Source organism: Rhipicephalus sanguineus, chromosome 2, assembly GCF_013339695.2.
Source record: "Rhipicephalus sanguineus isolate Rsan-2018 chromosome 2, BIME_Rsan_1.4, whole genome shotgun sequence".
Taxonomy (NCBI): domain Eukaryota; kingdom Metazoa; phylum Arthropoda; class Arachnida; order Ixodida; family Ixodidae; genus Rhipicephalus; species Rhipicephalus sanguineus.
In genome coordinates this window covers 88871173-88886675 of record NC_051177.1, presented here as the reverse complement: position 1 = coordinate 88886675, position 15503 = coordinate 88871173, and the positions used below count along the sequence as shown (strand labels likewise).

Below are 15503 nucleotides of genomic sequence, written 5' to 3'. Positions count from 1 at the left end.
AAACAGTCATTAAAATAAATATCAACGACTGAAGTTTCAGCACTTCGAGATCATGGTGCAGAGCTGCACTAGCAGTAAAGTAGTAGTAGCAGTAAACCCCCTGCACTAGCGCTTTTCTCCTCGTTTTGTAAACGTTTAGGCTTCGCTCGGTAAATATTTTCTGTTGGAAGCTGCGCTTCGTCGCGTCGCGTTCTTTTCGTATGCCCAGCCCACACTGGCAGCTTCCCTAAATACGTACAGTCGACCACAAAAGTTTACGGGACAATTAATAAGCTAGCAAGCCGCGTCACTTCTCTTGACGATTCTCGTTTGCCGTAAATCCCATGTCTCGTAAACTATGAAAAGCGGAAACTTTGGCCCGTCGATAGCACATAATGAATGCAAGAACAGCACTGGCGAATAACGCTGCCTCTGTGTGTGTGTGTGTTCTTCGCCAGCCCTTGTCTGTCACGTAGTTCTTACATTCGCAAACTATATTGTACAACGCGCGTTCAGCCTAAAAGCGTCCAACGACGTTGCTCAGAGACTGTCTTCGTTTGCGGGAATGTTGAAACAGGTGACAGGGAAAGCAGGGGTCGATAAATGCAATGACAAAACGGCGACACGCGCCACGGCTAATACGGACAGGACAATTTTTCAGCGGCGACAGCGGCGAGAGTACAATGGCAGTTAACCGGTGACAACGACGCAAAATGTGACGACGACCCTGACGACGGGTGTGCCGGTGTCAAAACGGCTCCTTTAGTCGACAAGCCGAGCCACATCGACTCCGCTGCCGGAGTCGATGTGGCTGCTCGTCGCCCTGCATGCTGTCGCGCGTTACGCTGGTGTGCACAATGCACGCAACAGGCATTGTGTCTAATGTTTGAACATCGAAAAATCACGAATTTGAGAATATAGCTAAGGTAATTAATCTGACGTAAGTAAATAACTTCGTTGTGAAATAATTACGTCAGCTAATGCTCGAGTTACACCGAAACTGGTGAAAATTTTCCTAAATTTATTTGTGACTGCAATGGTGAACTTTACTGCATCGACCTTTAGAGGGGTTTTCCTTTGTTGTTTTCGAATGTCTTATACACCTTTGTTTCGTGGGCGCCGCCATATTGCCTTGCGGGCGGCGCCGTCTCTGGTCTGGCAACCCATTGGCATGTGCGAAGCTCCGCGTTTGTATGGAAGGTATGCGTGCGGCTGCAGTTGCAGCCGGTTTTTCTTTTTTTTGTTCTGGCGCACTGAATATCGTATCAAGTGATGCGGTCTACGTAGGAAATGAATCTGTGAGACGTCCTGAAACAGTTTGGTCCGTTCAGGGTCAATGATGTTCATATACGGCGACGCGAACGTGTCGCAAGTGGTCGATATCATATATTATCGGCATTGTCTGTTGGAAAACCACGTAAATATTTCGACCTGTTCTAGCAGGGCAAGCAAGTGCCGCCACTCTTAGCAGGTAGAATGGATTTTTTTCTTGAACCGTAATCTTTCAGTTGTTTTCTTTTTTTTTTCATTCACGGTGCGCTTATGCTGTCGCACCGACTACCGCTCGTACATGTGGCTGTGCGTGAGCACGCAGTCTCGATTTCGTGGCGCGGACGGCATCTGTTTGTTGCTCGCGAACAGTTTATGCCTATCTTGTTTCTCAACTTTTAAGTGGCCGCTTATTACTCACTCGTTTATCTCCACCAATGTGGACGAAGTTAGAGCTGTTTACAAGGATGTGCTGGTGCATATAAAAACGATGCTAATGTTGACATGCCAGCGCGCTTCTTTTTCTTTTTTCTTTTAAGAGTCGTGATATTTGACTGGATTTCGGCGGCGGTAATATGACGATGGTTAGAGAGTTTCTTCTGCTGGTGAGGCACGAAGGGCACCCGGGCTCGAGCCTTTGATCGGCATTGGAAATGATTCGCGTTATTTTTTTTTTTGTAACTTCATCTACCAGATGTACTGTTTTTGAAAAATTCTTGCTGTCGTTCGCAAAGATAAGCAGCGAAACTGGCAGTTCAAGAAACACTAGACATGCGTAACAACGTGGTTTTTGTATCGCGTTTAGAACAGAACTAACTTTGTTGTATATTACTGCGCGACTTGTCGGACACGGTTCTTGACTACGTAAAAAATTGTCTTCCTGAGGTAGTTGTTCTACACACGAAGTGACAGAACTCTTTCTTTTTTTTACTATTCGGCTTTCATATGGCTCATCGTATACGATACACCCCGCTGTCTTACGGAAGTCGTAACCTCACGTCGAATATCTCGCAACATCCTTTTCATATAGCGTTCAGTGAATTTTCGGGTGTTACAAGGCTGGCACAGAGCACAAATTAAATGTATGATGCCGGTTACCGCGCTGCGAAGCGAGGGATCTCTCGTCCGTGCTAATACCGCTATACATCAACTGCAGCGATCACCGTGCTGAGCCGAGCTACGAAGCTAATTGTTATACCAAAGACATCATATTAAAATAGATAGATAGATAGATAGATAGATAGATAGATAGATAGATAGATAGATAGATAGATAGATAGATAGATAGATAGATAGATAGATAGATAGATAGATAGATAGATAGATAGATAGATAGATAGATAGATAGATAGATAGATAGATAGATAGATAGATAGATAGATAGATAGATAGATAGATAGATAGATAGATAGATAGATACGCTCAAAGTCGCAGAAGTTCGCTAAGAAATGCTTCGCATTTAATATAATAATCAAACGAAGCGAAAACAACTAAGGTACTCGAGTGGTGCTTAGATGTCTTGCACTTTGCCGGACAGGGCCGCACTTGACCGCTTATGTTTGTTTGCAAATCTGGCCATATCCGATTGACATTTGACTGCGTGGAACCCTGGGAATTTCGGATATATTGCGGCACTTGCCGATTTAGAACCAGTAACGCAACACAAACGATGTACCTTGAATAGTGCACACAACTGCAAACACTCCGCGTTTGGTGATGCACGTCGCATACTTATTCTGATAGCAGTTTCCTTTTTATAGTTGTTAGAACGACCAAAAACTGCACAGTGGTTTCCCGTTGACCTTCCGCTGGCTGACATCGCAATAAAAGAGAACAAAATCCGTAGGTCGACCTAAAACACGCAAAAATTGTCCGAAAACGCCTCTCATGTGCGCACCAGCCCGCACACTCCGCGCCGTCGCGCACAAGCCAGAAAGGAGGAAAGCGCTGGTTGCCAGTCCGGTCCTCCTCGCCCGATGCAACGGTCTATACTGATCGTCAACTTACTTGTTTGTGTGCTCGTTAAGATAATTTTTAATTTGCTTGTTTGTTTGCTTAAGAGAAAGAGAGAGAGAGAGGGACACATTTTCTAATCACAACAATACAAAAAAATCACACCATCTCGCGCTAAAGGGGACCACGAGGCGATGCGAAGCAGCGTTTCGGCATGTCGAGCCCGCGTTTCAGAGGGGGAGTGGGGGGGAGGTGAAAATGGAAGTGGAAAGGGGAAAGGGAAAGTGGGGAGGAAGTAGAGTAGAGGGTGAGAGGGAGAGAATAAGGGGGAGAGGGAAGTGGAGATGAGGAAAGGAGAGATGGAAAAGGGGAGATGAGAGGGAAATGAGAAAGGGAGAGTGGAGAGGGGTAAAGAGAGAGGGAAGTTGGGAGGGTGAGGGGAGAGGGGAAGTGGAGAGGGTGTACGGGGGAGTGGAGGGGGTGGAGAAGAGGTGTGTGCAGAGGGCTTGCGCATGCGCAGTAAGGGTGGTCACGCCGCACATCACCACCGGAGTGAACTGCGCCATAAGATGCTTCGCATCTAAAAACTAACGTAGCTTGCACTGGAGGCGCAATGCCAAAGAGAAAGCGGAGCTGATGGGCACCTATGTAGTCATGGCTTTTGCAGTTTTGCTCAGTTTTGCAAATGTTCTCTTTCTTTCTTCCTCTATTGCTTTCTTCTTCTCTATGTTTTTTCTGCCTTTTTATTCTCTGTTTATTTATATTTATTTCTCTGTCTCTCTCTCTGTTTCTTTCTTTTTAATTCCTTCCTTTGTCTCTCTCTTAATTTCTCTGTATCTCTTTGTTTCTCTCCATTTCTCTCTTTCTCATTCTTTCTATGCTATTCTTTACTCTCTCCCCATCCTCCTTTCCCTTCTCTTCACCTTCACATTTCTCCTTCTCGCACTCACTTGCGTTTCCCACCCCTTGCTACACTATACTATACAAGGCTATGTTATGCTCTGCTAGCGTGCCTGGATAGCCGAGTGGTTAGGACCCTCACCTTCAGATTGAGGGTACGCGGGTTCGAATCCCTCCTCGTGAAGAAATTTTTTTTCGCCAAGAATTTTTCTCTTTCCCTATCTTTATACCTTTCTTTCTTTTCCTCTTTCTCTCTTTCTTTTTCTCTCTCTCTGTACTCGTTCTCTCACCCACTAGAGTTATTACAGGCCCCGCCGGAGAAATCGGCGCACGGGTTCTGGAAGCGAAGCAGAAGGGGACGAAGATGAAAAAGAGGAAGTAGAGGGCGCATACCGGTTCATGATGACGATCATTTCTGTTCGCTAGCGACAAATTACGGCGAGCTTCGACAGCTTCGCTGTTAATGAGGCCCTTCTTCCAAGGCTGGCTATAGCGGCTCGCCGGGCTTGGCCAAGGGTCGCTTTTGGTTTCCCAAGGTCCGTTCAGCGAGTCGCGCCTCCAACGACCACGAAAGAGAAGCATGAAAGTTAACTGAAAGAGAGTGTGGGGGATGGGGGGCGGGGGAACAGAAGACACGAGTTCTAAGTGTATGCGCAAACGAGGCAGATGCTTAGAAGATTGACCAATCCCCTTCCCCACGCAGAGTAGCAAGTCAGCTGTTTGTATACGCCGGCTAAATTCTCTGCATTTCAATTATTTTCAGTTCTTTCCCTCTCTCTCTTTCTCTGTTAGAAGACGGAAGCTTGAAGAGACGAAAAATCCGGGGCCATGACACCCAGTTTTTTATCATAATCCGTGTTATGTCGGTTAATCCTCGTGCGTTCGCAAACAAGCTGGCAAAATTTTAGCGCATTTGGTCGAGCACTCAATTTCTAATTGAATATTTTTTTAAACACGCGAGCGGCCTGAGAGTCGGGCAACACTGACGCACTCGCGAGCCGTGACGTGACGAGCTGCTTGCATTGCGAGCGTCTGCACTCTGGCGAACGATTTTGTTTCGTGGTCATCTGCGCGTTCAATCGAGCTTTTTCATCTTTCTTCAACTTGGCATTGAAATTGAACGATCTTCAGCGGCTGAAACTTTGGCAGAAAACGACGGCGCCGCTCCGTGCAGCAGTTGACGTCACACACGCCATGACATAATGGCGGTCGCCGGCTGTGGGCGGGGTTTATAGCCGGCGACTTCTAGGGCTCATTTTGCATTGAAACATTCTTTTACAGGCCAATTTTTAAATGTGTATAGGTATAATAGACCCTCTGCTTCTATTTTTCGCTGAAAACCGCAAATTGTTGGGTGACGGTGTCATGGCCCCTTTAACAGGGTGTGTCGCTAGAGTACGCTTCGACACGCGGTCTTGTCTTCTTCAGTGGAGCAACGGCCTACCTTAGCGGGTGTAACTGTACATGCGGCAGCACTGGACGTTGTCCACCGCTTATATGGTGGTGTGCTCCAATTTCTTGCCTTCTGATATTGAGGATTATCTCGGTCGGCTTTTTAAGGTGATGCATTCGGAATTAGCTCCCTTGGTCTCTCGCTAAATGTATTCGTATGGCACGCATATGATAATGAATCTTTGTCAAAGAGGGAACACTGCCGTAGGAGCTGATCTACAGTTTATTCGCATTTGGCCCTAAGCGCCCATATATGTAAGCCAGTCACTCAGGCATGACAGCTATATGATTTGGTGAACGCTACGCCCAAACTCATAGACGATTAAACAACGTTGCGTCACGTCGCCAGAGTAGCCGTGGCGACTTCAAATATAATGAGGAATTAAGAAGCACAAGTTTATTTCGACTTTTTAACGTGCTTGGTCGCGCCAGGCTATGAAAAAAACTATGAAACTTGCCACTTCTTTTCTTCGAATATAACTTGTCGCTGTTATAGATCACTCATCTGCGGACGCTAGTGGGACGTTTTCATTATTATATCCGCAACTCTGGTGCGCGCGCGCATTGACATCACTGGGTCTTATTTACAACGCTTCTATTTATTTGAGAGAGAGATAATAATCTTTAATGAAATTTCCAGAGATGTTAGCCTGGTTTATCTCCTGGCTTGCCACTCCAGGTGTCTGGTGATGACTGCGATATATACAATGATCACGTGTACACACAAGTAGTACGTACAGTCACAAACGCAGATATACAATACACGAAATAGTGTTCTTGAGGAACGCTCGACTTAACGAAAGTTTGTGAATGACTACTTATTTGTGTTGTAGATCTGTATGTGCAAAACAATAATGTCATGTTTTTTTCAATGAGTTGCTGTGTTGGTATCAGCGGTGTGATTAACCTCGTATTATCATTTCACAGACTCAAACAATTATCCTTTAGCAGTATACAAATATGCCCTTTTTCCACTTCTCAAGTACAGGGTAGTCAACCATACATGTGCTCTGGTTAGCCTTCATATCGTTCCTTTTCCTTGATCTCGCTCTATTTCTATCTCTCACGACTATCGGAACGTTTATAACACGGTCCGAATAAATAAACAGATTTCTTCCTCACACAACGTGGGGAGTGGTCGCTGCGTTGGTTTCTGCATCAGATAGCACCTTATCACATCTTTTAACGCAATATCCGCGTCTATGAAATGTGCGCATTAGACTGTCTAAATAAGACAGGCAGTTCGTAGAAGAATGGATAATGGAATGATATATCTAAGTGCGTATAAAACTCTCTGTACAGACTCTATTCGCGGTGTGACCACACTGCATGTTGTGGACTATGCCCCTAGACTGTGCTTATTCTTTATATGCCGTATATTGTATATGCACATGGTGCTTCTGATTATTTTCTATTTTCTTACTGTTTTATTCGTTCTACTTTCTCTTGTTTTAGTGTGTCTGTTCAATACTACTGTCATGTTCATGGGATGGCTGGCTCTGATGCAGCCTATCTCTCCATGTTTTCCATGTATAAATAAATAAAATAAAAATACAATGGATCATTAATCCCGTGTGCGAAAGCATGACGATGACGACATCCCGCTTCGCGATCTCCGCAGTGCGGTCACGCGGAGTCAAGGGATACCGATCCCAGCGTGTGTCTCGATGAGCGTTCAAACAGCAGCGGGAATTCTCAGGGTCTAGCCGCGTCAATTTCTGCCAGTAGCCGCGTACACCTTCTGGGTGCTTTCGCGTTTAGAGATATGGGTGCCGTAACTCTGTAGCATGTATATCTAGATTCAGTGTCCAAGACAGTACAGCAATGAGGGAGCTACTAAGAGGCCCATAATTAAAATTCAAAATTAAGTGGATAAAAAAAGCAACGACACTCATTAGCTGTCCGCTAAAATGACCTAACGAGTGTTTCACAGTCCACTATATGAGAGAACCTGATGTGAGAGCACTCGTTCTGAGAGCACTCGTTCTACAAACGATAGAGCGCCGGCAACTGCTAGAGACAGAACAAATATGAATGTCTTCGGCAGATGCCAGGAGCCACACAAGTAACTTCTACACCTGATCGCTCGGAGGAGGCGGTGAAAGCGGCGGCAAACGGCGCTCGGCCCGGCACGCAGCGTTGCACGACGCCTCTCCGGTGCAACCACCGGCACCCGCAACGCGCGCGCGCGCCCGCGCTCGCGCACGCGGCGGAACTGGGCCAGGCGAGCGTGGTCGCCGTCGGCAGCCGCCGGTGGAGTCCCGTTAGCGGAGAAGTCCAACGGGGAGCAGAAGGAGGGGGGACGCCCTTCCCCTCGCCCCCAGCTGGCCTCCGCCAGCAGTCCTTCCTCGTCCCGGAGCCCTTGCCGCCGCTGTTCCCCCTCGCTTATATATAAAAACAGGTCCCCTGAATCTAGACCGTTTCCCAAGAGTCGGCCATCGGACACTGAGTCTGTGCGACGTGCATTCTCTGCAGTAGCAACACTGCACGCTTCGACGTGCGCCCAGGAGTCCACGTCGTCGCGGCGTCCCTCCAGCGAAGGGCAGCGTGGGTGTTTTGTGTGCGCGTTCTGTGGTGGCCCCCTCTGACCAACAACAGTGCGTAGCGGCCCGAAGCCGTATAAGCGACCGCGCCAAGCGGACTACCCATCGGCACCGTCCCTAGACTGTGCCGCCGGCGTGTTACCACTGCCCTCCTGGTTGTCTTGAGCGTGAGAGGAAAAGGATCCCGTGTTGTCAGCGACGAAGAGACAAGCCGTCCACGATGATACTTAGGTAGGTGTCACCCGCCAAACCCGGGGTTTTTATGTGACCCGGAGACCGGTGAACGCAAGTCGTCGGCGGCGATACCGGGGTTCTCCCGAAAGGGAGAACCGTCTCGCACACTTTGGAATAGCGGTTCTCATTTTTTTCCCGATGCGTCTTGCCCGACCCTTTGGATTACAGGACGTTCTGTGGATTAAGCACGACTCGTGTGGTGTATACGGTAGGTGGTCGCGACTCCGAATCAGCTGCGCGATCGTCGTCGCGTTTTGGACTTAGACATCAGGTGACTTGCCTTAGCGACGATACGATTCGACCTGCGCGTCGCGTGAAGTGCGCTGAAATTTCGCGTCCGCTCGTTTTCCCGCATGTGATACCTTGTCAGCAGAACGGTCCACCTGATGTTGCCGTCGTACGACTCCTCCGAGAGAAATGTTCCCGCTTATTCCTCACCGCGTCGCCTCGTTTGCATACGCGGTCAATGTTCGTGCCGTGTGCTGAATCGTGACGATGTTGACTCTCTTCTTTGGTCGCGCTGCCCATTCATAACACGGCAAGGGTAACCTCCGTAAGCTTGGCGAAGAAAGCGATACAGTCTTTTTTCGTTGCTACAGGGTTTGTTGTTTTTCGCCGTGTCCTGCGAGGATCGCATTGGCTTTTTCCTTTATAATTCGGCACGAACTGGAGTTATCGTGTAGCAGACAGCAGGTATTCAAGGAAGATATCTCCTTCTTCGAATGACGAGAATTTACGAAAAGGATAACCCTGAAAGATGTCATCGTTCGCACGTAATCTGACAAGTCAATGTAATAAGCCAAAGCGCGCAAAATGTAGGACTGAATACAGTTCTTACGTCACGTTTGCTTCGTTGCAGCTGCTAAACCTGGATAATGTTTGACAATATTAAAGTAATGCTTCAAAGTTTCATGTGAAAGCTCTTCTACCGATATTTTTTGCAGCTGAAGAAAAAAAATGTAATAGACGCATCGATACCACAATGGTTGAGGAAACATCTACCGATCATAGTAATCTCGCGCGTAGAGAAACCATGCCAGGAAAACGCCGCGACTTTTTGCCTAAGCTCCCAAAATAACTGTTTCTTTCCGAAAGCAAGGAGCACATGAAAAAAGGTGTGCCTTATCTCGGTTTCGACGACCGGTAGCGTTCGATTTTACGTTAGTTTCCTTAAGTCTTGCAACACGATTTGTAACAGACAGTGAGGATGCACTTGCTAAAAAGCAATAGGAAACTGATACGCAGTTATAGGACCCCGATTTTACCTTACTCCATTTCTATTTCGTGCAGTGGAAAAAAAACAAAAAAGCGCGCGCGCGCGCGTTCGTTGTTCGGAAGAGCTTCCACATGCACGCACGCAGCTTGTCTCATTTCGTCATCGCGCGCGGGGTCGCAGAGTGGTTCACCTTTTCGACGGCAGCATTTTGCGTCTCCGCTCTTCCCTCTCGAAAACGATCGACGCCAGCCGTGCGTCGATGTTTCAACAGGTTCCTTCTCTGCTTACATCGCCGACAAACGACGGCGCGCGCGCGCCGCGCAAGCAACAACGAATGACGACGACGACGACAAAAGGTCCGGGGTGTATAGCGTAGAGAGGCGGTCGCCAATTGGCGAGATTCGTATTTTTCTCCCGGCGTTATTTCGCCGATCCGGTCTCGCCGCGAAGGAAACACGAATATGTAGCTTCAGGAAGGCAGGAACGAACGAGGTAGCGAGCGTCGCGTGACCCTAACGTCATCGAAAAAGATTACAGACCACCCGTAGCCCGTCGAGGCGAGAGAGCCGCGAAGAAGACGAACGAAATTGCGAGTAAGAAGAGACCAGCACGCTGCAGTCGTCGGCACGAAGTGGGGAAAGACGCGCAGGTAAAAGGACGGCGTCCGCGTAGCTACGTGGCAATGACCGTGACCAATCGTTCGAATCATCCCCGTGCCGCCGCCGTGCGCTGACAGCACAAGCCAGCAGCAACGTACCGCCCGCTTCACCGCAGTGACGACGAGAGGCGATGCAGAACCGCGCGCTTGCGCGCGTAGAAGACAGCCTATCCGCGTGCCGCTCGGTCGGCGAGATTTCGAGGGACCAGAAAGAGCATGGCCACTGTTATTTGGCGCGTGTGTGCGGCCGAGCCGACGCCGAGGAGCTGACAGGATGGGCGGGAGCGAATCCGGGGAGGATGTACAGAAGCGACGGCGCGTTGAAAAGTTTCGCGCAAGCTGTCTTTATGCTGTCACAGTCGCATGTAGACAGAAGAGTCGCTTGTACTCGCTAATCGCTGCCTTCATCGCGGTTGTCTTGTGTTGTGGAAATCCCTGCTGGTTTTCGAGCAATTTTCTTACTTTGAAAGATGCAGATGTGTATGCAAAACTCGAAAGCATTCTTCATAGAACGGCGACTGCGTTTCAGATCGTGCGCTTCAGCAGAGAAACGCGACAGAAGATTATACTCTAAATTTGCGATTACCAGAAAGAAAACGTCCTCGCGGCAGTCGCGACAGAGAAAAATAGCGATCAACGTCAAAAGTACGTAGCACAGGCTTCCATGAAAAATCACTGGCGTTTTATATGAGTATTTTACAGTGCACAGAGCTGGCAATAGCGTGAATTGTAGGCTCGCTAGCTAGTGCAAGACTAACGGACAACAGGAAGTTCCAGAACAGTGTACAGCGACTAGCGCCACCATAAAATAAAAATAAAGCAAACCGTACATCGACATCGCGGACGTCGAGCACCAACGACCATTTCTGTATCAGAACGGCCCGCCCGTTTAGCTCCAACAGAAACGCTCACCTTGAAATGTAGACCATTGTTTCTGCATTTCAAGAAACAATGGTTCTGTATCAGAACGGCCCGCCTAGGTAAAGCCTACCTTGAATATACCGATATGTAGGCCAGGAGCGAGAGGAATGACGCATAAAGCGTAGGGTGCCTGTCGAAATACAGCATGCGGAAATGCGTCAGCAACGCTTTCCCAAATCGAACGTTGAATGTGTACTTTTTCGGCTCCACTTTCTTCTCAGAGCGTCACTAATGACCCTCCCAGCGCAATGATACGCGCCGAAGAAGTTTAGCTCGACAGTATAACTCTCGTAGCCGAAGCTGTATAAGTCATTCGTCCCTTGATGCAAAAGATGGTGGAGAGCTACGGTCGACCACGTCCATGCGTATCGCCTCCTTCGTGTAGAAGTCGGACACGCAAGGACGCACTGAAAAACAAAAGGAAATAGCGAGAACGTCTGATCACGACCACGAAGCCAAGAAGCACGCGGGCGCGCAAGGAAGGGGAGGGAGCGGCCGTATATATAGTTGAAAGGGATAAGATACGGGGCTCTTCAGTGCTGCTTCAACCCGACGTGCGCGCGCTGAACCTGTTCTCCGAACAGCGGTGGACAACGCAGTCACGGCTTCGGCAGCAACAGCAGCCAAACACAGCCGGCAGCAGCAGTCGAGACACGAGCGTAGGCCTCGATCGGTCGCGCGGGCTGCCGTTGTCGCGATCGCGGCCAGTTTCCTCGGAGTGATCCGCATTCTGTTCGTCTCTCGAGGCGCTTTCTCCCGCGAGATTCCACCACGATAGACAAGAAGAACTGAGAGCGCGCCGAGCCACACACACGTACACGTGCGTGGAGAGAAGTGGGGCGTTCGCTTGTGTAAACGGCGTCGTCTGTGAGCGCTCTGCAAAGAACGGAGGAAGGAGTTTCTTTTTCAGCTGGAGGGCGCGCAGCTCGGGAAGAGAGAGAGCGTCCTCACCACCCCCTACGGCGCGGTTTGTCGCATATACACGTTGCACGAAGGCGCGAGCGAACGTTGTCGCGTCCTTAGAGCGCCCGCCGTCATCGTATTCTCATCGACGAGGCCGATTTGTGTAAGGACGCGAACGAACTAAACGGCGCTCGGCATCGTCGCCCAAGCGGCGCCCCGAGGTATAGACGAGAGGGCGCTGTGACAATACGGGTGAGGGTTATTCTATGCAACGCGCACGAGCGACGTTGCTGCCATACGACTGTATACAGCAGCCTTCGGAAACTTACTAGTTTACCAGACTAGGCTGTTGCCAAGATCACAGTTTTTAACTAACAACGATAAGTCATCGTATGCGCGTATTATTCGTTTGTCCAGCTTTTGCGCAGCATGGGGTTTTGCAGATGTGTGGTTGAAACCAAATAAACATAAAGATCATGTGCTATAGCTTTATATGACAGCACCGTAGAGCTGCATTACCAGAATTCCCTTAAAGTGCTTCTATTTTGGAGGAACGATCGCTTAGTGGTGCACTACTAAAGCTGTTGATGGTTCGCTTAATACAGTGGCCTTGAGACTGCAAACATTTCTAACTGTAAGTAGACAAAAATGCCTCGCCCGTGTGACTACTAAGGCTGTCTTTTTGGGCGCTACAATGTTGATATGACGTTACATATACATTCGTGATGTGCCCTTTTACCAACCACCGACTCCTTAAGAGCAGCTGTGATATATCGGCCACCTTTTATGTATTCTTAGGTTTATTATTTCTAAATATGTGTTATGTTAAAAGACGCACGCTTTCGTGTAGCTATTGTAACATATGAGTTTCCTTGTTAAAATCGTCGTAAAAGTTGAATAAGCAACCTAAGAAAAGTTACACGCAAATCTGAAGCCGCAGCGATGGTTATCTGTTATAGGTATGCGTCCACCATGCCAACGCCTCACCGAGACTACCTACCTCAAATGTTGCATACTGGTTGACGGTGCGGTAAAAAAAAAAAATCGGCAGTCGAGCTAAACGAGAGCTAGAATATATTTATTCCATGGTAAGTTGCGGGGTACTCTTTTAGTCGTTCACGGTTTTAGTGCGAAAGCACTTCCGCCGTACCTATCGAAATTCGGCGGTTGTCTGTAAGATTACAATCAGGAGGATTCAGCAGGACTCGGTAGGGTAAGTGGCCGCGGTTGATGCCTTGGCCAGGCGTTCCTCGTCTCTTCGGTGCTTGTGCGCGCTTGCTTCGGCGAGTCGGGCTAGGCGCTCCTCGTCTGCTTCGGCAGCGCGCCTGTCACACTTGCATACTTCTTTCGAGATACCAACACCGCGTATGGCGTTGTCCACGGCTCTGGAATGCACTTTCACGAAGTACTACGTTGCTTGGCGGAGCCAAACTGTCTCGCATTTTTTTTTCTAGAAAAAAAGGAATGATATTGACGCAGTTATTAACTTGTAAAGTAAGCAAATGATGTTAAAGCTGTCAATTTAATGGAAAGGGCAGATAAGGTGTTGTCGGCCCAAGAATCGAGGACCGGAGCGCTAACGTCTAGTCAGCTGCTGATTAAATCTCCGGGTAATCAACATTGCCCCCGATATTCGCAATGACAGATCCTAATGTTCAAGATACCGGTGTTTATGGGTGACAATTGCGACACCTGAAGGTCAAGTCAATGGGCCTTCTCGAAAGCTCGCTCAGCTATCATCCCCATTCTCGTCTCGATGAGCCACCCGGCACCGCTGGTTTCACGCGCTAGAGTAAATAGGGTGCTTGTTTTGACGTCCTTATATTTATGCCATTGCCACCTGCGAAGCAATATAATGATACTTTCAAAGCAATCACTACAGCATACGGCCGTCACCAACGGCTGTTAATAGAATACATAAAGAGTCATAACGCTGTAAGTTCCCGCCACGACCGCAACGCCCCCTAACACAGGTGCTATGCAGTTAGATCAAGCGAAATTCCGTATACCGTCGATAGTGCCGCATTCTGAAACCCGCTATCAACATTTAATATAACACCCATATCTCCGTGTTCTACGGAAAAAGCAGCGAAACGTGTCCTGCATGGCCACACGGTCACGCCGATTTCATGCAGCCCAATACGGACGCGGTTATCGTCTCCCAAATAGAGTATAACAGCATGTCCGCTTCCGCGTACAACAAATCTAGAATCCGACAATCGCGATTACGGCAGGCGTAATACGAAACGGACGCGGAGACGGCGGGCGACACCGCACCGTTAACTTTTACAGGTGATACATTTCATATGGCTGCAACTTCGGAGCGTGTAGCACATTAAAAGGCTCCAAAGCACTTTAGGAGCACACGTGGAGTGTATGGGAGAAAAGGAGCTGTATATAGTACCCCTCTGCTAAGAGAGAGTTGCCGTAGGATATAAGACAAGAAATAGACGTGCGCGTCTTCTTTAAAGATGCTCATTCTGGGGCAATAGACGGATAAAGCCGTAACACGTTCTGGCCGCCACTCCCTCTGGCGTAAAGACGCATATATGTTGGTTTAAGGACAACTGATGGGGGCAGAAGTGCGTGCACCTGATTAATACGATCGCAGTGATGAAATGAACCAAGATTATACTAGATTATACTATTAGGTACACGTTAAAGAACCCCAGGTGGCCGAAATTTCCGGAGCCCTCCACTACGGCGTCTCTCATAATCATAGCGTGGTTCTGGGACGTTAAACCCCAACAATTATTATTATTATTATTATTATTATTATTATTATTATTATTATTATTATTATTATTATTATTATTATTATTATTATTATTATTATTATTATTATTTGTTACGATCGTTTCAGCGTAAACCACCGCTTCCTCGCGCGATGCAAAGCTGCTCGGAGAATGCGCGGAGTCGTTGACTTGGGATGGGCAAGGTCGCGCGCGCTTCGCGCCCACCTGTCACGGTAGTTGTGAAAAAAAGCGAAAGTCGGCTTCCGCTGTCGTCGCTTTTACGGTCACGCCTTCCTCGTGAGGTCGACGAAAAGAAACTGAGCGAGTGAGTGGGTCGCCGCGGGCTCCTCGAATGTACGGAAGGTCGACGAAACAGCAGAAAGAGGTCGCCGAAGACAGAACATGTTTAGTTTTTTTTTATCTTGCATTCTTCTCTGACACTTATACGTTAAATGTCAGTAGGGAAGTAACCGTCTAGCTGATAAAATTCCACTGCTGCAACACGTGAGAACGAACGCCCCTATATACTTCACCAAGACTTTTTAACCGCTTTGTTTGTTTGTTTGTTTGTTTGTTTGTTTGTTTGTTTGTTTGTTTGTTTGTTTGTTTGTTTGTTTTTCTCACACCGCCACTCTAACAAAGTCACGAAACACTTTGGAATTAGCAGCGAATATAATTAACGAGCTGGCAATCGGGGCACGTTGGTAGTCCATTTTTGAGAACGGTAAAAGCACAGTGGA

General features: G+C 48.1%; 1 protein-coding gene across 1 annotated transcript in view; it reads left to right on the top strand.

The window, feature by feature from the left end:
• Nucleotides 1-7967: 7967 nt before the first annotated feature.
• The window catches only part of LOC119383338 (peroxidase-like), a 193382-nt gene continuing 185846 nt past the window's right edge, over nucleotides 7968-15503 (top strand). Inside the window, 1 exon segment of the mRNA XM_049412480.1 lies at nucleotides 7968-8327. Within this exon segment, the coding sequence (XP_049268437.1) occupies nucleotides 8317-8327 (11 nt within the window). The 5' untranslated portion in view covers nucleotides 7968-8316.